General features: G+C 39.6%; 1 protein-coding gene and 1 long non-coding RNA gene across 7 annotated transcripts in view; both read left to right on the forward strand.

The window, feature by feature from the left end:
- The window catches only part of osbpl10a (oxysterol binding protein-like 10a), a 37,890-nt gene extending 13,536 nt beyond the window's left edge, over positions 1–24,354 (forward strand). For 5 of the 6 annotated variants that reach the window (XM_088651437.1, XM_087295176.2, XM_087295178.2 and 2 more), the window contains 12 exons: positions 2,225–2,400; positions 4,960–5,039; positions 5,601–5,669; positions 7,477–7,683; positions 11,013–11,232; positions 16,808–16,938; positions 18,209–18,352; positions 19,741–20,221; positions 20,471–20,657; positions 21,932–22,114; positions 22,807–22,960; positions 24,124–24,354. In XM_088651437.1, coding sequence (XP_088507563.1) covers positions 2,225–2,400; positions 4,960–5,039; positions 5,601–5,669; positions 7,477–7,683; positions 11,013–11,232; positions 16,808–16,938; positions 18,209–18,352; positions 19,741–20,221; positions 20,471–20,657; positions 21,932–22,114; positions 22,807–22,960; positions 24,124–24,168 — 2,077 coding nt within the window. In that variant the 3' untranslated portion in view covers positions 24,169–24,354. Of the gene's footprint in view, positions 1–2,224; positions 2,401–4,959; positions 5,040–5,600; positions 5,670–5,854; positions 7,013–7,199; positions 7,684–11,012; positions 11,233–16,807; positions 16,939–18,208; positions 18,353–19,740; positions 20,222–20,470; positions 20,658–21,931; positions 22,115–22,806; positions 22,961–24,123 lie in introns of those variants that run through there. The other variant, XM_088651439.1, reaches the window with a different exon arrangement.
- LOC148679755 (uncharacterized) lies at positions 13,703–16,551 on the forward strand. The gene is made up of 3 exons (XR_015945285.1): positions 13,703–13,799; positions 13,871–15,332; positions 16,162–16,551. It is a non-coding gene; the product is annotated as an uncharacterized LOC148679755 (long non-coding RNA).
- Positions 24,355–25,204: the final 850 nt, after the last annotated feature.

Here is a 25,204-nt window from a genome sequence, read left to right on the forward strand (position 1 = left end):
AAGAAAAAAACATTGACATCATCTTAAGAATAAAACAACAGTGACATCATCTTCAGAGAAAAAAAACAATGACATCATCATCTTCAGAGAAAAAACAATGACATCATCATCTTCAGAGAAAAAAACAATGACATCATCATCTTCAGAGAAAAAAACAATGACATTGTCATCTTCAAAGAAAAAAACATTGACATCATCTTAAGAATAAAACAACAGTGACATCATCTTCAGAGAAAAAAAACAATGACATCATCATCTTCAGAGAAAAAACAATGACATCATCATCTTCAGAGAAAAAAAACAATGACATCATCATCTTCAGAGAAAAAAACAATGACATTGTCATCTTCAAAGAAAAAAACATTGACATCATCTTAAGAATAAAACAACAGTGACATCATCTTCAGAGAAAAAAAACAATGACATCATCATCTTCAGAGAAAAAAAACAATGACATCATCATCTTCAGAGAAAAAAACAATGACATTGTCATCTTCAAAGAAAAAAACATTGACATCATCTTAAGAATAAAACAACAGTGACATCATCTTCAGAGAAAAAAAACAATGACATCATCATCTTCAGAGAAAAAACAATGACATCATCATCTTCAGAGAAAAAAAACAATGACATCATCATCTTCAGAGAAAAAACAATGACATCATCATCTTCAAAGAAAAAAACAATGACATCATCTTAAGAATAAAACAACAGTGACATCATCTTCAGAGAAAAAAAACTATGACATCATCTTTAGAATAAAGCAACAGTGACATCATCTTTAGAATAAAGCAACCGTGATGTCATCTTTAGAATAAAACGACAATGGGGTCATCTTTAGAATAAAACAAGACTAATTTTATCTTAACATCCTCAACAATGACATCATCTTTGGAATAAAACAAAAATGATGACATCTTTAGAATAAATCAACAATGATGATATCTTTACGTCATCAACAATGACGTCATCTCTAGAATAAAACAACAACGATGTCATCTTTAGAATAAAACGACGTCATCTTTAGAATAAAACAACGTCATCTTTAGAATAAAACAACGTCATCTTTAGAATAAAACAACAACGTCAACTTTAAAATAAAACAACCATGAAGTCATCTTTAGAATAAAACGACGCCATCTTTAGAATAAAACAACAACGTCAACTTTAAAATAAAACAACCATGAAGTCATCTTTAGAATAAAACGACGCCATCTTTAGAATAAAACAACAACGTCAACTTTAAAATAAAACAACCATGAAGTCATCTTTAGAATAAAACGACGCTATCTTTAGAATAAAACAACAACGTCAACTTTAAAATAAAACAACCATGAAGTCATCTTTAGAATAAAACGACGCCATCTTTAGAATAAAACAACAACGATGTCTTCTTTAAAATATAACAACAGCGAGGTCATCTTTAGAATAAAACAACAATGGCATCTTCTTTAGAATAAAACAACCCTGATGTCATCTTTGTATCATCAACAATGACATCCTCTTTAGAATAAAACAACCATTAGGTCACCTTTAGAATAAGACAACAACGACGTCATCTTTAGAATAAAACAACTGTGACGTCATTAGAATAAAACAACAATTATGTAATCTACCATGACGTCATCTTTAGAAAAAACAATGACATCATCATCTTCATAGAAAAACTGATGTCATCTTTAGAAAAAAGTAGGTGTAAACATGCATCCTATGAGCATGATACCCTAGAAAATGAATAGCGGTTGGCGGTTCATTCTGCTGTGGCGACCCCTGATAAACGAGGGACTAAGCTGAAGGAATATTGATGAATGGATAATGCACACAGCACATTTCTCATGGCTGCTTTTGGTCTTGTCTCCCCAAGCACATGCTGGATCTGTAAATCAGCTGTGTTTTCCGTCATTTCAGCGGCTGTCACTGACTTAATCACACACAGAGCTGAGCACACACTCATTCACACACACAAAGTGTCTGCTTTGTGAGACTGAATGCAAACTCCTGCAGATCTTCAGCTAGTGAAGCCTTTACATGTCACTTCAAGCTGAATACTAGCGTCTTGAAGAATATCGTCTAATATTATGTGCTGTCATCATGGCGGATAGAACAGAAATCAGTTATTAGAGATGAGTTATTAACACTATTATCTTTAGAAATGTGTTGAAGAAAGTCTTTGTGTGTGTGTGTGTGTGTGTGTGTGTGTGTGTGTGTGTGTGTGTGTGTGCAGGTATTTCGTGTTAGATGCAGACGTGTCTCAGCTGCAGTATTTCGTGAGCGAGCAGCTGCGCAGTCTGAAGCCGCGTGGGTCTCTGCCTCTCATCGGCGCATCAGTGACCGTCAGTGATGAAGCTCCACACATGTTCATCATCAGCTCAGCCAATGGAGAGATCTTCAAACTCAGAGGTATCCACACACACACACACACACTTAACACACTGACAAAGACTCGTATACACACACATTGAACATACAGTGCATTTGATAAGTATTGATAGCGCTTCACTTCTTCCACACTTGTTTGGAATGCATGCATGTTAGTGAGGGAATGTGTGTGTGTGTGTGTGTGTGTGTGGGTTCAATGTGTTTATAAGACAATGTTTGTGTGTGAGATCGTGTGCATGTGTGTGTTTGTGTTCAGACAAGCTGAGAGTCTGTTTCTCAGTCTGTTTCAGCATACGGAGTGTGTGTGTGTGTGTGTTTGTGTGTGTGATGAACAGATGATTCAGTTGACTCAGAGCAGCTTCACCCCCACACACACACACACACACACACACACACACACACACACTTTACACTCACACACGGCCAGAGAATACATTCATAATCACACGAGGATAACTGTTTCTACTTATTTACATTAATAATTAGTGGTGGCTCAGTGGTTAGCACTGGGGCCTCACAGCAAGAAGGTCGCTGGTTCGAGCCTCGGATGGGTCAGTTGGTGTTTCTGTGTGGAGTTTGCATGTTCTCCCCGTGTTGGCATGTTTGCACAGTCCAAACACATGTGGTATAGGGGAATTGATGAACTAAATTGGCCATAGTGTGTGTGTGTGAATGAGCGTGCATGGGTGTTTTCCAGTACTGGGTTGCAGCTAGAAAAGCATCCACATGCTGGAATAGTTTGCGGTTCATTCTGCTGTGTCGACCCCTGAAATGGAGACTAACGCCCCATTCACACGAGGATTCAGCGTCAACGCTTGACAGAGGGCGTGTCTGAAGTTGGGGCTGAAGTGATCGTCATAGCAGCGTCAGCCAATGAAATTAGTCAGCAATAGGCCACTGTCTGAGCTGGTGTATTTGCATACAGCGATCTGATTGGCTGATGCTTCCATCAGTGGTTGAAAAGTTGAGCAAGTGCTAACTTCTGCAGCGAGCAACGCCTCTGAAGCGGCGCCGACGGATTCACAGTGCAGTTCAGCAACACCTGACGTCATCCATTCAAAGTGAATATATCTTTATATCCTACAACATTCTTCCCTTTTCAGCTTGGGTTTTAGATTTAATTAGCATATTTTTAGCATGTTAAGCATGCATTTAATAAATAGATAAATATGAAACCTGATGAAGTCAATAAGCATATAATCAGAGGATTTCCTGAATGCTGACGCTCGCTTCTGTTGGTGTGGGTGACTCTGATTGCAGTATTTCATCTGAAGTGTCGTCCAATCATAATTAGCGCAGCTTGTTTGAATCGCTAAAGTCGACTGAAGGTTGCACGTGTTCAGCTCTTTTTACCCAGAATGCATTAGTGCTTCACATTGATTCCGATGAAGCGTCGACTGATGCAGCATGAAAGAGAAAATCAATATGTATGAGCATTAATAACAGAACGGTGAGAGGAAACCTGCAGAAACATCTGCCGTATTGATCTGCTCGCGGCTGCTGCACTTCATTAATACTAAATGCTTTTTTTAAGTGGCTCAGTGGTTAGCACTGTGGCCTCAAAGCAAAAAGGTCGCTGGTTCGAGTCCTGGCTGGGTCAGTTGGTGTTTCTGTGTGGAGTTTGCATGTTCTCCCCGTGTTGGGGTGGGTTGCCTCCGGGTGCTCCGGTTTCCCCCACAGCCCAAACACATTTGCTAAAGGTGAATTGATCAAGTAAATTGGCTGTAGTGTGTGTGTGTGTGTATGCGTGTGTGTGAATGAGAGTGTATGGGTGTTTCCCAGTACTGGGTTGCAGCTGGAAGGGCATCCGCTGTGTAAAATATATGCTGTGGTAGTTGATGGTTCATTCCACTGTGGCAACCTCTGATGGATAAAGGGACTAAGCTGAAGGAAAATGAATGAATGAATGTTGCATATATAATTTATATTTTTATTGCATTATTGATTAAATAATTTTATTTTGAAAATTCTATTAGTTATTGCATTGTTTTTTTATTTATTACTTGTTTATTTTTATTTTGAATACATTTTGATTAATTAAATTTTATGTAAACATTTTATATTGATTTAATATATTATTATTGATTTACATTATTTTTTTCTTTTTTATTTATGTGTCTTACTAAATGTTTTAAGTTTTTATTATTTTGCTGTCAACTGTTATTATTTTTAACATTTTTAAAAACTTTATATATATATATATATATATATATATATATATATATATATATATATAATTTAAAAATAATAAAAATATAAAATATATCATTGCTTGAATCATTTCATAAATTTTTTTTCAATATAATTAATTATAATATAATTCTAAATATAATTAATGTTATATTAATTATTCATTTTATTTATTTACATATATATTTATTTATTTATTTATTTATCTTTTGCATATTTAACTTATTTATTATCTATATTTATTTAATCATTCATTTGATTTAATTTACTTTTACACATACATTATATTTTATTTATATTAGTATTCTATTATTATTTATTTATTTGTAAGCTATAGAAATAGTTTTGTTTCATAACGTCTATTAAAATGTCTTTACTTCTTTATTTTAGCGGCGGACGCCACAGAAAAGCAACTGTGGATGATGCAGATTCAGGCCTGCACACGACGACACTCCGACAGCAGCGCAAAGGTGACTGAAAACACACACACACACACACACACACACACACACATACACACACACACACACACACACACACTGCAAGTTGCTGTAAACTTTATTTCAGTATGATGACCTATTTCCAGCAGAAACTGAATATTGAGTAGGAGACTTGGTTTAATTTTTATGCCCCGCCTCTCCTCATTCACTTACAGCAAACGAATGGTTGAAGGGGCGTGGCTAAGCATATCTCAGCCAATAGTTCTAGCTCGTCTAGTGATTTGTGCTTAAGCGCCACCAAGTGGTGTTTTACTGTAACTTCTGCAGCAAAAGCACCAATCTCATCGGTCGAGCAATTTATTAAGCAGGAAAAACAAAACACATCTGATGCATTTTATAAAAAACACTGATGTTTTACGCATTGATGTGCACTCTCACATTCGCACCCTTTGTTTAGTCATGAAATCCTGGTGTGTTGTATAGAGAACTATATTTAATGATAATAGTTAATAGGTTCTCGTTTAAGATCTTCCATGTTCTCAGGTGTGTGTTTCCAGCGTTTCACTGTATTGAATCTGTTGTCGTTCACAGATGCGGAAACTGAAGGATTGCGATGATCTTCTGAGTGTGGACCGAACGCAGAACTCTCTAGACACACAGGTACACAACAACACGCTCCAACAACACTTCTGCTCTCTTTCTAGATAGTTTTTATCTAGATTTAGCGATTCATATTTTACGGTTTTAACTAGGGAAGCGTAATACATCGGCAGCCATATTGGTATTGGCTGATAAATAATACTTTTAATTAATTAATTTAGTTTTATTAATTGTGGTAAAATGGTGCACCACAAATGTAATGTAAAAACTTTTCTTTTAAAAAATTGAAATAAAAAATGCTTCTTTTGATGTAACCTGCAACACAGTGGCTCAGTGGTTAGCACTGTGTCTTCACAGCAAGATCACTGGTTCGAGTCCCGGCTGGGTCAGTTGGTGTTTCTGTCCAGTTGCCATTCGACCAACCCTAGCAATAACTCATAACACGCTAGCAACACCCTAACAACCACTCGCATCATAGCAAACACCCAAAATAAAAGTGAAATAGCACCAAAATCAGTCTAACAACACCCTAACAACTATTCACACTACCATAGCAACCACTCAAAACATACTACCAACACCTTAGCAACCCTTCACATCATAGCAAACACCCAAAATAAAAGTAAAAAAAAGCACCTAAATCAGTCTAGCAACACCCTAACAACCATCCACACTACCCTAGCAACCACTCAAAACATACGATCAACACCCTAGCAACCACTCACATCATAGCAAACACCCAAAATAACAGTGAAAAACACCCAAATCATTTTTGCAACACCCTAACAACCATCAACACTACTCTAGTAACCACTCAAAACATCCTAGCAACAGCCTTGCAACCACTCACATCATAGCAAACACCCAAAATAAAAGTGAAAAAGCACCTAAATCAGTCTAGCAACACCCTAACAACCATCCACACTACCCTAGCAACCACTCAAAACATCCTAGCAACACCCTAGCAACCACTCACATCATAGCAAACACCCAAAATAAAAGTGAAAAAGCACCTAAATCAGTCTAGCAACACCCTAACAACCATCCACACTACCCTAGTAACCACTCAAAACATCCTAGCAACAGCCTTGCAACCACTCACATCATAGCAAACACCCAAAATAAAAGTGAAAAAGCACCTAAATCAGTCTAGCAACACACTAACAACCATTCACACTACCATAGCAACCACTCAAAACATATTACCAACACCCTAGCAACCACTCACATCATAGCAAACACCCAAAATAAAAGTGAAAAAGCACCTAAATCAGTCTAGCAACACCCTAACAACCATCCACACTACCATAGCAACCTCTCAAAACATACGACAAACACCCTAGCAACCACTCATATCATAGCAAACACCCAAAATAACAGTGAAAAACACCCAAATCATTCTTGCAACACCCTAACAACCATCTACACTACCCTAGCAACCACTCAAAACATCCTAGCAACACCCTAGCAACCACTCACATCGTAGAAAACACCAAAAATAACAGAGCAACTCCATAAAACACAGAAATCATTCTACCAACACCCTAAAAACCGTTCGACCAACCCTAGCAACAACTCAAAACACGCTAGCAACACCCTAACAACCACTCACATCGTAGCAAACACCCAAAATAAAAGTGAAAAAGCACCTAAATCAGTCTAGCAACACCCTAACAACCATCCACACTACCCTAGCAACCACTCAAAACATCCTAGCAACACCCTAGCAACCATTCACATCATAGCAAACATGAAGATGTATATGCAGAGTTCAGTGGCTAATCAGCCGGAATCAGCTGAGGTGAAGCGACCAGCGGGACCTAGCTGTCACTCAAGTGGACACGCTACTTGTGTGTGTGTGTTTTAGGGTTCATCGGGCCGGACGCGGAGCTTCTCTCTTCTTCCTCACCTTCCTCCGTCTTCCTCTCCATCGTCTCAGAGAAATCTTCCTCCTCATCATCTTCCTCATCACGGGCCTTCCAGCAACATCGTCACCATCACACATCACAAATCACCCGCTGCTGCCCGCCGTGCCAAAGACCAGTACCCAGAGCGCCTGCTGGAGGTCAAAGAGGTCAGACACGCACACATACAACATACACGTGCACACACACACACTCCATGGTCATAATGAGCACACACACAACAAATAATATACACACACACATAGGTGGTGCGCACACACACACATAATGTGTACACTCAAAGATGGTGCACACACACGCACATACTGTACACACACACATACTGCAGATGCACAGACATATTGCGCACACACACATACTCATACTAAACATGCTTAATGTACACACACACATATAATGCACACACATACTAAACACACACTACACATAAATAATGCACAAACATGTACACAATGTGCACACACACACACACACGGTGTACATGCACACACATAGATGGCACACACACTACACACATATAATGCACACACACACATACTACACACTTATAATGCACACACACATGCACACACTACACACATATAATGCACACACACACACACACACACACACACGCATACTACACACATATAATGCACACACACACACACACATACACACACACACAAACATACTACACACTTATAATGCACACACACACACTACACACATATAATGCACACACACACACACACACACGCATACTACACACATATAATGCACACACACACACACACACACACACACACACACACACATACACGCATACTACACACTTATAATGCACACACACACACACACACACTACACACATATAATGCACACACACACACACACATACACGCATACTACACACATATAATGCACACACACACACACACACACACACATACTACACACTTATAATGCGCACACACACACACACACTACACACATATAATGCACACACGCATACTACACACATATAATGCACATTGCACACACACACACACACACACGCATACTACACACATATAATGCACACACACACACACACACACATACTACACACTTATAATGCGCACACACACACACATATACTACACACATATAATGCACACAGACACATACTACTCACACACACACATGCAGAATGTGTACACACAAAAAGAGTTGGCACAAACACACACACACACACACACAGGGTCTGAACGACAGCGTTGAAGCTTCATCTGAAGTCTGCTCCGGTGATCATGTGACAGACGAGGTAATAATGTTTCAGCTGACGCAAGACTTTAATTCTCTAACGATGTTCTGGCACAGAAATAAAAGCCCACAGATCAAACTGACACACTTCAGACGAGGAGACACACACTCACACACACACACACACACACACACACTCACGCTCAAGAATAGAGAAGCTGCAGAGCACAGCAGAACACATTCACATTCATGCGTTCGCCAAACACTGAGAGCAGATGTCTTCAACACATTTCTGAACATAAGCGTTTCAATAACTCATCTCTAATCACTGATTTCTTTTCTCTTTGCCATGATGACATCACATAATATTAGACTAGATAATCTTCAAGATACTGGGGGAAATCTGAAATCCCAGTGGAAACCCATGCCAACACGGGGAGAACATGCAAACTCCACACAGAAACAGCAACTGACCCAGCCGAGCCTTGAACCAGCGATCTTCTTGCTGTGAGGCCACAGTGCTAACCACTGAGCCACCATGACGCCGCTTTACTAGAGCTAAATAACTTATTTACTAATTTAATAATTTTGCTTTTAACTAAATCACAAAATATTGAAAATTATTAATTTATGGGTGTATATATACTCACCGGCCACTTTATTAGGTACACCTGTCCAACGGCTTAATAGCGCAAATGTCTAATCAGCCAATCACATGGCAGCAGCTCACTGCATTTCAGCATGTAGACATGGTCAAGAGGATCTGCTGTAGTTTAGAGTGAGCATCAGAATGGGGAATAAAGGGGATTTAAGAGACTTTGAACGTGGCATGGTTGTTGCTGCCAGGCGGGCTGTTCTGAATATTTCAGAAACTGCTGATCTACTGGGATTTTCACGCACAACCATCTCTAGGGTTTACAGAGAATGCTCCGACAAAGAGGAAATCTCCAGTGAGCGGCAGTTCTGTGGGCGCAAATGCCTTGTTGATGAGGCCAGAGGTCAGAGGAGAATGGCCAGACTGGCTCCAGCTGATAGAAAGGCAACAGTAACTCAAATAAGCACTCGTTACAACCGAGCTCTGCAGAAGAGCATCTCTGAACACACAACACGGCCAACCTTGAGGCGGATGGGCTACAGCAGCAGAAGAGCACACCGGGTGCCGCTCCTGTCAGCTAAGAACAGGAAACTGAGGCTACAATTCACACAGACTCACCAAAACTGGACAATAGAAGATTGGAGAAACGTTGCTGCTCTGATGAGTCTCCATTTCTGCTCACACATTCAGATGCTCGGCTCACAATTTGGCCTCAACATCATGAAAGCATGGATCATCCTGCCTTGTATCAGCGGTTCAGGCTGGTGGTGGTGGTGTAATGGTGTGGGGGAGATTTTCTTTGGGTCCATTAGTACCAATTGAGCATCAACGCCACAGCCTACCTGAGTATTGCTGCTGACCATGTCCATCCCTTTATGAGCACAGTGTCTCCATCTTCTGATGGCAGCAGGATAACGCAGCATGTCATAAAGCTCAATCATCTCAGACTGGTTTCTTGAACATGACGATGAGTTCACTGTACTCAAATGGCCTCCACAGTCACCAGAGCTCAATCCAATAGAGCAGCTTTGGGATGTGGTGGAACGGGAGATTGGCATCATGGATGTGCAGCCGCCAAATCTGCAGCAACTGTGTGATGCTATCATGTCAATATGGAGCAAAATCTCTGAGGAATATTTCCAGTAGCTTGTTGAATCTCTGCCATGAAGGATTAAGGCAGATCTGAAGGTAAAAGGGGTCCAACCCGGTACTAGTAAGGTGTACCTAATAAAGTGACCGGTGAGTGTGTAAGCTAGTGTTCCAAAACAGTGAAAAAATACACATTTAGAAGATATAAAACCAATATAAACACATAAAGCTTGTAGTTTATCTCCTCCGCCTAAACGGCGAATTAACGTTTTTATTGACGTCACCTCATACTTCAGTTTCTCTCAAATCTTCTGACCAATCAAATGCTTTCTAGTGTTTGACAAGCCCCGTCCCCTTCAAGACACTTCACATTTGATGCACTTGAGCTCAACCACTTACTAGCAAAGCAGCGATAAAACAAAACCCTATTGGTAGTTTTTAAAAAGGGGAGGAGCTACGCCAAGTCCCGCCCTCTCTTCATGTTTTGGTTGAGATTACGTCAGACATCGAATATAAAATGCACATTTCAAATCTGCTAATGATCTCGTGTTAATGGTGTGTTTTGTGCAGGTGATGAGCCAGGCGGAAGGCCAGCAGAAGAGTCTGGTGCAGTCTATCGAGTGTCTGCCGACGCGAGGGTCCGTCTCCTGTCTGGATCAGGACCTGCTACTCCTAAAGGCCACGTCTGCAGCCACGCTAAGCTGCCTCGGAGAATGCCTGACTATATTACAGCAGAGCACCGGACACAACAACAACAGCAGCAGCAGCGCTCCAGCCGCTCACTACCGCGGTGAGTCCAATGCGGACAGCCAGCAGAGCGACGCGGCCAAAGATCAGGGCTCAGAGCTCGACTGCGGCCCCTGCCCCTACCTCACGGGGCCCATGCAGATTAACGTGTGCAATAAATGCTGTTGAAGGGCTGTTCCGCATGCTTGTTCACCGTCTGTGTGAGTTCATCTGTATTTCCGCTCTTGGTTTGGTCATTCAGTTCTGTGCCTGATTGTATCATTTGTATTTGTGCGTTTGGTTTTTGCGTCCCCTTAATGCATGATCAGTGTGAGTGTTTGGGAATCTGCTGTTCAATGCTGGATGAACCACATGCCAAAGAAACACACAGGTGCCTCCAACCCACTGTGGTGGATCCGAGCGTTCAGATCACCCTGATTTGGACTCAGGTGCTCCACGTGCTTTCGTTTTTGATTTTATGTTGTCGCATTTTGGTTCATTTTTTTTGGTTTAATGTTGATTCAAGAGCGAACTCTTCGATGCCAATGGACACATTTGAGTCTTTCGGACTTGAGAGCTCAAAGACTGACCTGAATGCTGTATTTTTGATGATTTTTTCTGAATGCTGTTCTGCAGATCTCAGGTTCTGTTCCTTTTCTTTTGATGAAAAGTGTTTCATTTCAGCCGGTTTAATGCTGTCTTTCTTCAGTTTTGTAAAGTATATTTTCTCTTTTCTCTGAGAGCAAAAAGTGCTTGTTCTTCTCTTGCCTTGACTGCTTCACATTGAGGTGAAAATGGACTGAATCCAAAAGCCGATCGCTCTGAATGTTCCGGAAATGAATGAAATGAAATTAAAAATCCTGAGTTCAGACAACTCCTTCGATCTCTGGCTGAGGTCTGTTGTAGGCTAGCTATATTTATAAAGGGGTTGTGGCTAAGATTGGGTGGAGTCTTGGCAGGGGAAGGGCTGTGAGGGGACTGTAACTATGGATGAGTCGAGTTTTGGCTATGGATGGGTGGGTTCTCAACTGGGCAAGGCTTTATTAGGGGCTTCTTTATTAGGGGCTTTAAGGGGGTGTGGCTTAGAATGGGTTGAATCTTGGCTAGGGCAGAGCTGTGAGTAGGAGTGGCTATGAATGGGTGGAGTCTTGGCTAGGGCAGAGCTGTAAGTGGGAGTGACTATGAATGGGTGGACTCTTGGCTAGGAAAGGGATGTGAGGGGGTTGTAGCTATGGATAGGTGGAGTCTTGGCTAGGATGGGAATGTGGCTAAGAATGGATAGAGTCTTGGCAGGGGAAGGGCTGTGAGGGGATTGTTGCTATGGATGAGTCTTGGCTATGGATGGGTGGGTTCCTAACTGGGCAAGGCTATTTGGAGTCTTTATTAGGGGCTTTAAGGGGTTGTGGCTTAGAATGGGTGGAGTCTTGGCTAGGGCAGGGCTGTGAGGAAGTGTGTCTAAGAATGGGTGAAGTCTTGGCTAGGGGAGGGCAGTAAGGGTGTTGTACCTATGAATAGGTAGAGTCTTGGCAAGGATGGGGCTGTGGCTAAGAATGGGTGGAGCCTTGGCTAGGGCAGAGCTGTGAGTGGGAGTGGCTAAGAATGGGTGGAGTCTTGGCTAGGGCAGGACTGTGAGTGGGAGTGGCTATGAATGGGTGGAGTCTTGGCTAGGGAAGGGATGTGAGGGGGTTGTAGCTATGGATAGGTGGAGTCTTGGCTAGGATGGGGCTGTGGCTAAGAATGGGTGGAGCCTTGGCTAGGGCAGAGCTGTGAGTGGGAGTGGCTAAGAATGGGTGGAGTCTTGGCTAGGGCAGGACTGTGAGTGGGAGTGGCTATGAATGGGTGGAGTCTTGGCAGGGGAAGGGCTGTGAGGGGATTGTAGCTATGGATGAGTCGAGTCTTGGCTATGGATGGGTGGGTTTGTAACTGGGCAAGGCTGTTATGAGTTTTTATTAGGGGCTTTAAGGGGGGTGTGGCTAAGAATGGGTGGAGTCTTGGCTAGGGCAGGGCTGTGAGTGGGAGTGGCTATGAATGGGTAAAGTCTTGGCAAGGGCAGGGGTGTGAGTAAGTGTGTCTAAGAATGGGTAAAGTCTTGGCTCGGGGAGGGCTGTGAATGTGTTGTAGCTATGAATAGTTAGAGTCTTGGCAAGGATGGGGCTGTGGCTAAGAATGGGTGAAGTCTTGGCTAGGGCAGGACTGTGAGTGGGAGTGGCTATGAATGGGTGGAGTCTTGGCTAGGGAAGGGCTGTGAGGGGGTTGTGGCTAAAGATGGGTCAAAGCTTGGCCAGGAAGGGGCTGTGAGTGGGTGTGGCTAAGAATGGGTGGAGTCTTGGCTAGTGTAGGGCTGTGAGGGGATTGTATCTATAGATGGGTGGAGTCTAAATAATGATTTTATTATACAAAATTTAAGTTGAGATTGGAAATTTTCTTTGATTCAACTAAAATTTAGGCAGAAAGAATTTGTTTTACAGTTAACAGTTATTGAGGGGGTAAGTTGAGATGACTAATACAGTTTATTTAAATCAACAAAAACATTTTAGGCCTCAATTTGTTATTTTTTTTTTTTTTTTGCATGTGTAAATGGTGTCATGAGTGGCCGAAGCCATGATGAGCTCTGAGTGGATTATGTTTAGAGTGGGTGTGGCTCTATTAGATGGCGGGCGGAGGATCTAATTGTGGTGAAGCTGTGAGTGGATGGTGTTGAGAGTGGGTGTGGCTCTAGTATGGGGGCGGGGCTGTGAATGGTTGGTTCTCTGACATGGGCTGCAGTTCCTAACAAGAGGGAAACGCCAATCAGGTAAATACACACTCAGTGTTTTGTTTGGTTTTGTTGCATGATCTGTTTGTTTTTCATCATGATGATCAATCAGAACTCTCATCATGTGGTTCTGTTCTGATCTGCGCATGAGTGTTTCTCTGCATGGTCTGATTTCTACTACAGCTGTCTTGAGAACTTACTGTTGTTCATTCAAAGTGATGCTGGATGTTGTCGAATGTTGAGCTGATGTGGTGAGTTTTGCTCTGTATATTTTCTGCATATGTAACTGTTAGCTATTTAAGCTGGGGAAGATGTTAGTTAATCCATATAGTCTCTTGGTTAAAGTGTTAAATGCTGTAAATAGTCACCATAAGAGATTGATGTCAGTTTTCAGAGTTTCTGATGAGCCTATTTAGCCTTTATCTCATGCACGCTTACGCATAGAAAAATTCTAATTTATAAATGTTTTTTTGCTAACATTTATAAAGGGTCAGTTAATTTTAAAAGAATCTTTAGTGAGGTTTTTTATTCATAGTATATATAATAAAACATGTACATTAGTGCAGTGTATTTAAAAAAATATTAACTAATATTGTTTTCATTAACTGCTAAAGTAGTAGTGCCCAATTTTTTTGTATTATCCCTAGACCTAAAGTCATATCCACCTAAACATAAATGATCTACAGCTTTCAGGGCCACATTATGTGTCCTTCCTCTTTTTTTAATGCAAAACGTCACAGATCTACATCTCAGTCCTGTGATAGGTTGTACATGGCTGAAAGTAATGGACAAACGTGACATCTGCTGATCAGAAATATTATGAGAACAGATGCCAAGTTCATCCAGACCTGATGATGCATTGATCATGCGAATTTATGCGATGAAACCGATTTAGTCTCTGCATCTGAACAAGAGCTTAAAGACAAGACCCTTTCAAAACACACTGAACTGCTGCCAGACTCTCAGTGTCCAATGCAGCCATCATTGTTATTTTTATTAATGTAAATATCTGCAAAGTACTTCTAATGGAGGTTATAGCAGCATGTGCTGTTTGTATTGAAAGGTGCCCCCCACCCACATGAAGAAATACTATAGTCATTTAAAATAAATACTACAGTGTTTTTGATCCATACTAAACTGTATTACACTGTATGTATTATAGTATTTACAACAATTTGTTAAATTGTGATCTAGTATACCGTATTTACTACATCTGTCATCAAGATTATCTGTAATAAGTACTGTAGAATACTTTAGTTTTTACTACAGTAAACTGTGATGTAGTATAATGTACCCTACAGTCGTAGAAAACTACAGTATTGGGTCATTTGTTTATATTACTGTAGTTGTTGCGTTACCATAGCAACTATAGAATCACCACAGCAGATTAATTCAAGTACTTTACTATAGTTGTTGTGTTACCATAGCAACTATAGAATCACCACAGCAGATTAATTCAAGTACTTTACTATAGTTATTGTGTTACCATAGCAACTGTAGAATCACCACAACAGATTAATTCGGAAACGTTACTATAGTTGTTGTGTTACCATAGCAACTATAAAATCACCACAACAGATTAATTCGAAAATGTTTCTATAGCTGTTGTGTTACCATAGCAACTGTAGAATCACCACAATAGATTAATTCAAGTACTTTACTATAGTTGTGTTACCATAGCAACTATAAAAACACCACAACCAGATTAATTCGAAAACGTTACTATAGCTGTTGTGTTACCATAGCAACTGTAGAATCACCACAATAGATTAATTCGAAAACGTTACTATAGCTGTTGTGTTACCATAGCAACTGTAGAATCACCACAATAGATTAATTCGAAAATGTTACTATAGCTGTTGCGTTACCATAGCAACTGTAGAATCACCACAACAGATTAATTCAAAAACGTTACTATAGCTGTTGTGTTACCATAGCAACTGTAGAATCACCACAACAGATTAATTCGAAAACGTTACTATAGCTGTTGTGTTACCATAGCAACTGTAGAATCACGACAACAGATTAATTCAAAAACGTTACTATAGCTGTTGTGTTACCATAGCAACTGTAGAATCACCACAACAGATTAATTCGAAAACGTTACTATAGCTGTTGTTACCATAGCAACTGTAGAATCACCACAATAGATTAATTCGAAAACGTTACTATAGCTGTTGTGTTACCATAGCAACTATAAAATCACCACAACAGATTAATTCGAAAATCTTTCTATAGCTGTTGTGTTACCATAGCAACAATAGAATCACCACAACAGATTAATTCGAAAACGCTACTATAGTTGTTGTGTTACCATAGCAACTATAAAATCACCACAACAGATTAATTCGAAAATGTTTCTATAGCTGTTGTGTTACCATAGCAACTGTAGAATCACCACAACAGATTAATTCGAAAACGTTACTATAGCTGTTGTGTTACCATAGCAACTGTAGAATCACCACAATAGATTAATTCGAAAACATTACTATAGCTGTTGTGTTACCATAGCAACTATAGAATCACCATAACAGATTAATTCGAAAACGTTACTATAGTTGTTGTGTTACCGTAGCAACTATAAAATCAGCACAACAAATGAAATCATGTGTTACTGTAGTATAGTTCAAAAACACTATAGTATTTACTGTAAATGACTACAGCATTTTATCATGTGAATCTGCTGAAAATACTGCCGTAACCAGCCTGATGTGTTTTGGCTGATTGTTTTCCTCTACACTTGTGTTGTATTTGTGTATCAGGCTGGTCTCCGCAGTGTTTTCAGCAGGAGGATCAGCGCTGATGATGGACTGATTGATCTGATTTTGAGCTTGACGTCATGTGTGACTGCTGACCGCTGCTCATGTGCTCTTCATTCCCGCAGATAATGTTCCTGTATGGACCGTCCCGAAGTCGCCTTCAGGAGAGCGTCTGAGGAACGGTGGCGCTGCAAACCTGTGCTCCACAGAGCCCTCGGCCACCTTCAGGAAGAAAAGCCTGCTGCAGAACACTGAGGTAAAGCCATGACTATTCACATTAAAAACTGAGTAAAAGTTTGTGGAATAGAAGTGTTCGGTGCTTATTAAGGTTGCTTTTATTTTAATTTATAGTAGAATGTAATTACAATGGTTATTTATTTTATTTATTGTCATTATTTAATGTCACAGTGGCGCAGTGGGTAGCGCGATTACCTCGCATCAAGAAGGTCACTGGTTCGAGCCCCAGCTGGGTCAGTTGTTGTGTGGAGTTTGCATGTTCTCTCCATGTTGGCGTGGGTTTCCTCCGGGTGCTCCGGTTTCCCCCACAGTCCAAACACATGCGCTATAGGGGAATTGATTAAATAAATTGGCCGTAGTGTATAAGTGTGTGTTTGAATGAGTGTGTATAGGTGTTTTCCAGTACTGGGTTGCAGCTGGAAGAGCTTCCAATGTGTAAAACATATACTGGAATAGTTGGTGGTTCATTCCGCTGTGATAACCCCTGATAAATAAAGGACTAAGCTGAAGGAATGAATACATTTTTTTTCTTATTTTATTACATCATATATTACTGTAGTTGTTGTGTTACCATAGCAACTACAGAATGACCACAACAGATTAATTCATGTACTTTACTATAGTTATTGTTACCATAGAAACTGTAGAATCACCTCAACAGATTAATTCAAGTACTTTACTATAGCAGTTGTTACCATAGCAACTATAGAATCACCTCAACAGATTAATTCAAGTACTTTACTATAGCAGTTGTTACCATAGCAACTATAGAATCACCTCAACAGATTAATTCAAGTACTTTACTATAGCAGTTGTTACCATAGCAACTATAGAATCACCTCAACAGATTAATTCAAGTACTTTACTATAGCTGTTGTTACCATAGCAACTATAGAATCACCTCAACAGATTAATTCAAGTACTTTACTATAGCTGTTGTTACCATAGCAACTGTAGAATCACCACAACAGATTAATTCAAATTATTTACTGTAGTTGTTGTTACCATAGCAACTGTAGAATCACCACAACAGATTAATTCAAATTATTTACTGTAGTTGTTGTTACCAAAGCAACTGTAGAATCACCACAACAGATTAATTCAAATTATGTACTGTAGTTGTTGTTACCAAAGCAACTGTAGAATCACCACAACAGATTAATTCAAATTATGTACTGTAGTTGTTGTTACCATAGCAACTATATTTTCAATATATTTGATTAAATGTGTATTTTGTAATTGATGCATTTGTCTCAGAGCGTGTATATGATATGTGTGTTTGGCTGCAGGATGGGATGGAGCTGATTTCTCCTGATGAGGAGGTGCTGGATTCAGACGATAACACTGAGGAGGATCTGGGAGTTCTGGAGGAGGAGCGGAGCGTCATTCTGCATCTGCTGTCTCAGCTCAAACTGGGCATGGACCTCACACGGGTGAGGATCACAACATAAACAATATCAATAATTGACCAATGCTGCAGCTTTTTCACAACTGTAGAGTGTATTATACTACAATACACCACTGTTTACTGTAGTAAACACTAAAGTGTCATTGGTGTCTGAATTGTCTCATATGAAAGGTGAAGGCCTCTAGATTTAGCTTATTTGAGCACAATAAAATCTGATTATGCCTTGATTATTAATGATTTGATTAGGACAGTGTGGTCTGACTCTGCTTAGACTAAAGTCTCATCACTGAACAGAAATAATGTCCAGTATAGAATATAAAGTCCTGCTGCAGTGGAGACAGAATGAATATATAGTAATAGGTTTTAGTGTTTAAGTTCAGTTCAGTGTGATTTAATCATTACTGAGAGTTCAAACACTGAAGAGCAAATTCATCGATGCGTAGCTCTACCAATCCTGAACCATGCGAGGCAGTGGCAACAGCGGAGAGGGAAAAAAACTTCACCTGATGGGAGTGAAGAAAAAAAACCTTGAGAGAACCAGACTCAGTTGGGCACGACCATTTTAAGAAGATGTCCACTTATCAGTACATTTTGGGATAAGGTTTTGCAAACGATCTCAGGATTGTGTGAGGTGTTTATTCCTAAATATCCCAATATCTGTTTATTGAGTGATGATTATGACCTAAACTTAAACACTTTCCAACGCAGAATATTTCACACTGCACTAACTACAGCCAAGATGGTTGTAAGTACATTTAGACTTGTACTAAATAATATTGCTCTGTTAAATCGTTCTACAGCAAGAATTAACAGAGCTAATCCCCAAACCGTCAAAGCATGGTCTGAATTTATTAAGAAAATGTATTATATAATAACTAGATAAACTAAAGCATACTGAAAGATAAATAATATTAGATTAGAAGTGTATAAAGCTCACTTCTCACCCCAGAGTTTTTCTGTTCCTGTGTATTGTTATTTATTTTATTATTTTTATTTTATTATTATTTATTTTTATATGTATTTTCATTTAATGCAAAAAGAATTGTCTCTCCTGTGGTTTGTAATGTAATGGGCAGCACAGATGTCTTGACACCTCAGGCTGTTGATGTTGCAGATCTCTCGCACGCCCCCATACTGAATGACCCCCAAACCATGACTTCTCCTTCACCAAGCTTGACTGATTTCTCTGAGAATCTTGCTCGATGTGGGTTCCAGTAGGTCTTCTGCAGTATTGGTGATGATTGGGATCAGCAGATGATTCATCTGAAATATCCACCTTCTGACACTTTTACACACGATCAACTAGAAGTCAAGTTATTATGTGTTGCTCTGAAGACTTTGGTCAAGTAGTCTATAGTATCTTTAAGTGTGTTTGCTTTTTAAAGTTATCTTAACTGTGTGTGTTTTGCGCAGGTTGTTCTTCCCACATTCATCCTGGAGAAGCGTTCACTGCTGGAGATGTATGCGAACTTTATGGCTCACCCGGATCTGTTTCTGTCCATCTCTGCTGGCGTCACGGCGGAGGAGCGGATGGTGCGCTTCGTGGAGTATTACATGACCGCCTTCCATGAAGGACGCAAAGGAGCCGTCGCCAAAAAACCCTACAACCCGGTGCTGGGCGAGACCTTCCGCTGCTCATGGGAGGTGCCTCAAGAGAAAGTCCGCCCTCTGAGGACTCCAGGGACTGGGCCCAAGGAGACGGCCAATGAGGAGGGGGTGGGGGCGGAGTCGGAATGTTACAGGGTGCATTTTGTGGCAGAGCAGGTTTCCCATCATCCTCCGGTGTCTGCGTTTTACTGTGAGTGCGCGGAGAGAGGGATGTGCGTCAACACACACGTCTGGACCAAGAGCAAGTTCATGGGCATGTCTGTCGGAGTCTCCATGGTGGGAGAAGGTGGGTGATGCTCACTTTATTCATTCATTCATTTATTTTCCGCTTAATCCCTTTATCAGAGGTCGCCACAGCAGAATGAACCGCTAACTATTCCAGCATATGTTTTACAGTGTTAAACACCCATACACTCTTGCACACACACTCATACACTACGGCCGATTTAGTTAATCAGTTCCCCAATAGCACATGTGTTTGGACTGTGGGAGCACCCGGTTGTGAAGCTGAATGTGTGTAGTGTTTCCTCCTCAGGTGTGTTGTACCTGCGGGATCACGGCGAGGAGTACGTGTTCACTTTCCCCAGCGCGTTCGCCCGCTCCATCCTCACTGTGCCCTGGGTGGAGCTCGGAGGAAAAGCCACCATCAGCTGCGCCAAGAGCGGATACTCGGCCAGCGTCACCTTCCACACCAAACCCTTCTACGGCGGGAAACTGCACAGGTCAATCAGACTTCATACATCATGATAATAAACATCACTGTGGAGTAGGCATGGGCCGGTATAAGATCCTGACGGTATGATAACCGTGGATAACAATCTGATTTCACTGTATCATGATTACTGCTCTGAAATAAGCTCTCTTTAAAGGTCTGGGTAAAAAATGACAACTTATTTAACGTTGAACACAACACTGACTGCACTGTTCAGGTCCTGAGCGTGCTTGGATATCGGTTTATAAGCGAATTGTTTTTCAATTGTTTGCTGCTATTCTAACTTAAGAGATCTTGTCTTGTTTCTAGTCGAAATATACATTTTTTTAAAATCAAGAAGCTTTTTCTGGACAAATATTGAAGCAATGGTGATTCTTTAGTTGCTATGGTAACAACTACTATAGTAAATAATTTGAATGAATCTGTTTTGGTGATTCTATAGTTGCTATGGTAACAACTACTATAGTAAAATACTTGAATTAATCTGTTGTGGTGATTCTACAGTTGCTATGGTAATACAACAACTATAGTAAAGTACATGAATTAATCTGTTGTGGTGATTCTACAGTTGCTATGGTAACAACAACTATAGTAAAGTACATGAATTAATCTGTTGTGGTGATTCTACAGTTGCTATGGTAACAACAACTATAGTAAAATACTTGAATGAATCTGTCGTAGTGATTCAGTAGTTGCTATGGTAACAACAACTATAGTAAAATGCTTGAATGAATCTGTTGTGGTGATTCTACAGTTGCTATGGTAACAACAACTATAGTAAAGTACATGAATTAATCTGTTGTGGTGATTCTACAGTTGCTATGGTAACAACAACTATAGTAAAGTACATGAATTAATCTGTTGTGGTGATTCGACAGTTGCTATGGTAACAACAACTATAGTAAAGTACATGAATTAATCTGTTGTAGTGATTCTACAGTTGCTATGGTAACAACAACTATAGTAAAGTACATGAATTAATCTGTTGTGGTGATTCGACAGTTGCTATGGTAACAACAACTATAGTAAAGTACTTGAATAAATCTGTCGTGGTGATTCAGTAGTTGCTATGGTAACAACAACTATAGTAAAATGCTTGAATAAATCTGTTTTGGTTATTCTACAGTTGCTATGGTAAATATTGATAAAGAGAAGCTCAGAGATTGCAACAAAAAAGTGAGGGTTTCTTCAACATTATATTGGTAACAGTGAAGTCACGGTCCAGCGCTGATGCTTATATCAAAGATAACACTCAGAAATGATGGTGGTGAATCCGTGTTTCAGGGTGAGCGCAGAAGTGAAGCAGAACTCCAGCGGGACGGTGGTGTGTAAAGCTCAGGGCGAGTGGAACGGGACGCTGGAGTTCACATACAGCAGCGGAGAAACCAAAGTCATCGACACTACAAAACTGCCCGTCATCAGGAAGAGGATTCGGCCAGTGGAGAAACAGAGCCGCAGAGAGTCTAGGTGAGACTCGCAGACACACACTGCTCTTATCTGATCACAGATACTGTAAAATATAAATGCATTTTACAATAGACGATTTTTAGGTGAATATATCACAATGTTTAATTTCTTAAATTGATTCAAAGCTTATTTGAAAATTGTTTATTTTAACATTTTTAAACATCATAACTTCAGAAAACAGATTTTCAACTATTCCAGCATATGTTTTACACAGCAGATGCCCTTCCAGCTGCAACCCAGTAATGGGAAACACCCATCCACACTCATCCCCACACACTCATACACTAAGGCCAGTGTAGTTAATCAGTTTCCCTATAGCGCATGTGTTTGGACTGTGGGGGAAACTGGAGCACCCGGAGGAAACCCACGCCAACACGAGGAGAACATGCAAACTCCACACAGAAATGCCAACTGAGCCAGCCGGGACTTGAACCAGCGAAGTTCTTGCTGTGGCAACACAGTGCTGACCACTGAGCCACAGCAGTAAATCACTGTAATAAATTACATTTCACATTACATTTACGTAAACAGCAGCTTATTCAAATAATATTTAAGAAATTGACTGTACGATGGCTCTTCGGTTAACAAAAGCACGTGTTTTGGTTTTTAAAATAGTGTAGTATGCTTTCTTAAGCTTTGTAACTTGTCAATCAGTCGTGATATTGCGCTGTTGTGTGTGTTTTGGAGCTCAGGCGTCTCTGGCAGCACGTGACTGAAGCGCTGAAAGAAGGAAACGTGGATCTGGCCACCGAACACAAGCATCTGCTGGAGGAGGACCAGCGCTCGGAGGAGAAACAGAGAGCTGCCGACAACATGCCCTGGAAACCCAAATACTTCAGCAAAGAGGTGAATAAAAACATACTACTGCAACAGACCCACATGAACAAAAATACTATAGTCATGTAGAGTGAGTACTACAGTGTTTTTGAATTATACTCTATATATTGTTGTATTTACAGCATGCTCCAGCGTACTTTCATGAACCTAAAAGAGCACATGTCACTCATCCGTTTGCACTGGCTGCCAGTTGCTGCTCGCATCGGGCTTTTCATTTTAATATTGGCAGTCTAGACGCGGAAATGCAGTGAAAATGAAATGTTAAAGTGGCAACTTCACTTTAATTATCAACTTGACAGGGACGATGTGTTGTCAAAGTGAAAATGAAAATTAAATAATTTAATTTTGTTTTCAATTTTGGCAGATGTTTTGTGAACAGTATTTTAAAATGAAATTGTTAATCTGATTTTCATTTTCATTTCCAATGTTTATTTGATTTATTTTAAATTGGCAGGATTTACCTTCCATAATGACTCAGTCTTCCATTCAGAAAGACATTTTTGAATGAATCAGTTGTTCGAACAACTCAATTAAATGAATCATTCAGTGACAAAGACGGAGATTCGGCTCCACCTACTGGCAGTTTTAGTTCCAAATCTCATAACATTTTTATTAATAATTTCATTGCAATTACGCCACCTCCTACGCCTTGTTTAACAATTTATAATTAAACAGTAAATTTGTCTAAATGCTAACTTTATTTTTTTCTTTGCCGTTGTGTCAAGAGGACTTTTGTTGGTTTAATCTGGTTGTAAGATGTTGTTCCTGGTATTTTTTCAGTTCATATTAAAAAGCTCATGTAGTTGGGCCACATAAGGTAAACAAAGTTTAAATTAAAAAGGTAAATTCATATTTAATCAATCAAACAGTTGCTGGCCTTTTTAATTTCATGATTTTCCTTAAAACAACATGCTTAAGATTGTTAAAGGTTGGTGGTTGTGTATTTATTAATGTATTTAGACCTATTTTGTCATCATTGTGTGTGTAGCTAAAGGACACCATCCCCATACCATCCCCCTTAAAATGTTATTACAATTTGAACGCTGAGTATATATATATATATATATATATATATATATATATATATATATATATATATATATATATATATATATATTTTTTTTTTTTTTTTTTTTTTTTTAATTAATTGGAAATGTAATGTCTGTCTGCAGGGTGATGGATGGGTCTACATAAACCCGCTGTGGAAAACACACTGAGATAAATGACAAACTGCCGATCGGACAAACACAGGGACTGAAAACTAACCGGAGCCACATTCTGGACTATAATGAAGCATTCTGATGCATCACTGTACAGAAATCAATATGTGTATAAACACAGACACCTAGAATAGACCTTTTATACACTTGTATAAATGATATTATTTTTCACAACTATCTTAACCAAGCCTTTGTGGATATTTGTGGATAAAAGAGCACATCTCAGCCCATCAATCCTCACAACTTTTTACAGAGGAGCTGTTGAGAGTGTTCTTACAAATGGCATCTCCCTTTGGTATGAGAATAGCAGTGTGTCTGATAAGAACACCATTAAGAGGATCATAAAGTCAGCTGAAAGGTCTGTTGGAGTCAAAATGACATCTATCGAGGAACTTTACCAACGCCGTTGTCTGTCTAGGGCAAATAACATTTTAGGGGATCCAACCCACCCTGGTCATAGCCTGCTCTCACTCATGCCATCAGGCAGGCGTTACAGAAGTCTGAGGAGCAAATCAGTGCGGTTTCGAGATAGTTTTTATCCTGTCATTATAAGACTTTTAAATAATACCATTTCTTAAGCATTGTTGAAAGCTAGTGTTAAATAATAAATTTGTTAAACTAGCATAAATTGTTAATATTACAACAAATGGTGAAATAGGTATTTGAGTATTAGGTTATTCTCTTCAGAGATTTTTAAAAATGGATTATATCTTATATAATTATATTTTTTAGATTTTATGGAATTATAAAAGCTTATTTATCATGTAAGGATTTTATAGTGTTTTTATAGTGATGTTTTTTATGTTCTTGTTGGGTCTGTTGCAACGTAATTTCGTTCTGCATTACAATTCTATTGTGATGATTTGAATGACATAAATAAAGGAAACTGAAACTGAAACTGATTTATTTCACATGTACATGGTATTAATGTGATCTGCCATTTAGATGATTTAACAACGAGATTGTGGACAAGATGTTCATGTTTGAGATTTACATCTTAAAAGCAGCTCATAATTCACCCCAAAAATCAAAA

This window comes from Danio rerio, chromosome 19, assembly GCF_052040795.2.
Source record: "Danio rerio strain M-AB ecotype USA chromosome 19, GRCz13ab, whole genome shotgun sequence".
Classification (NCBI taxonomy): domain Eukaryota; kingdom Metazoa; phylum Chordata; class Actinopteri; order Cypriniformes; family Danionidae; genus Danio; species Danio rerio.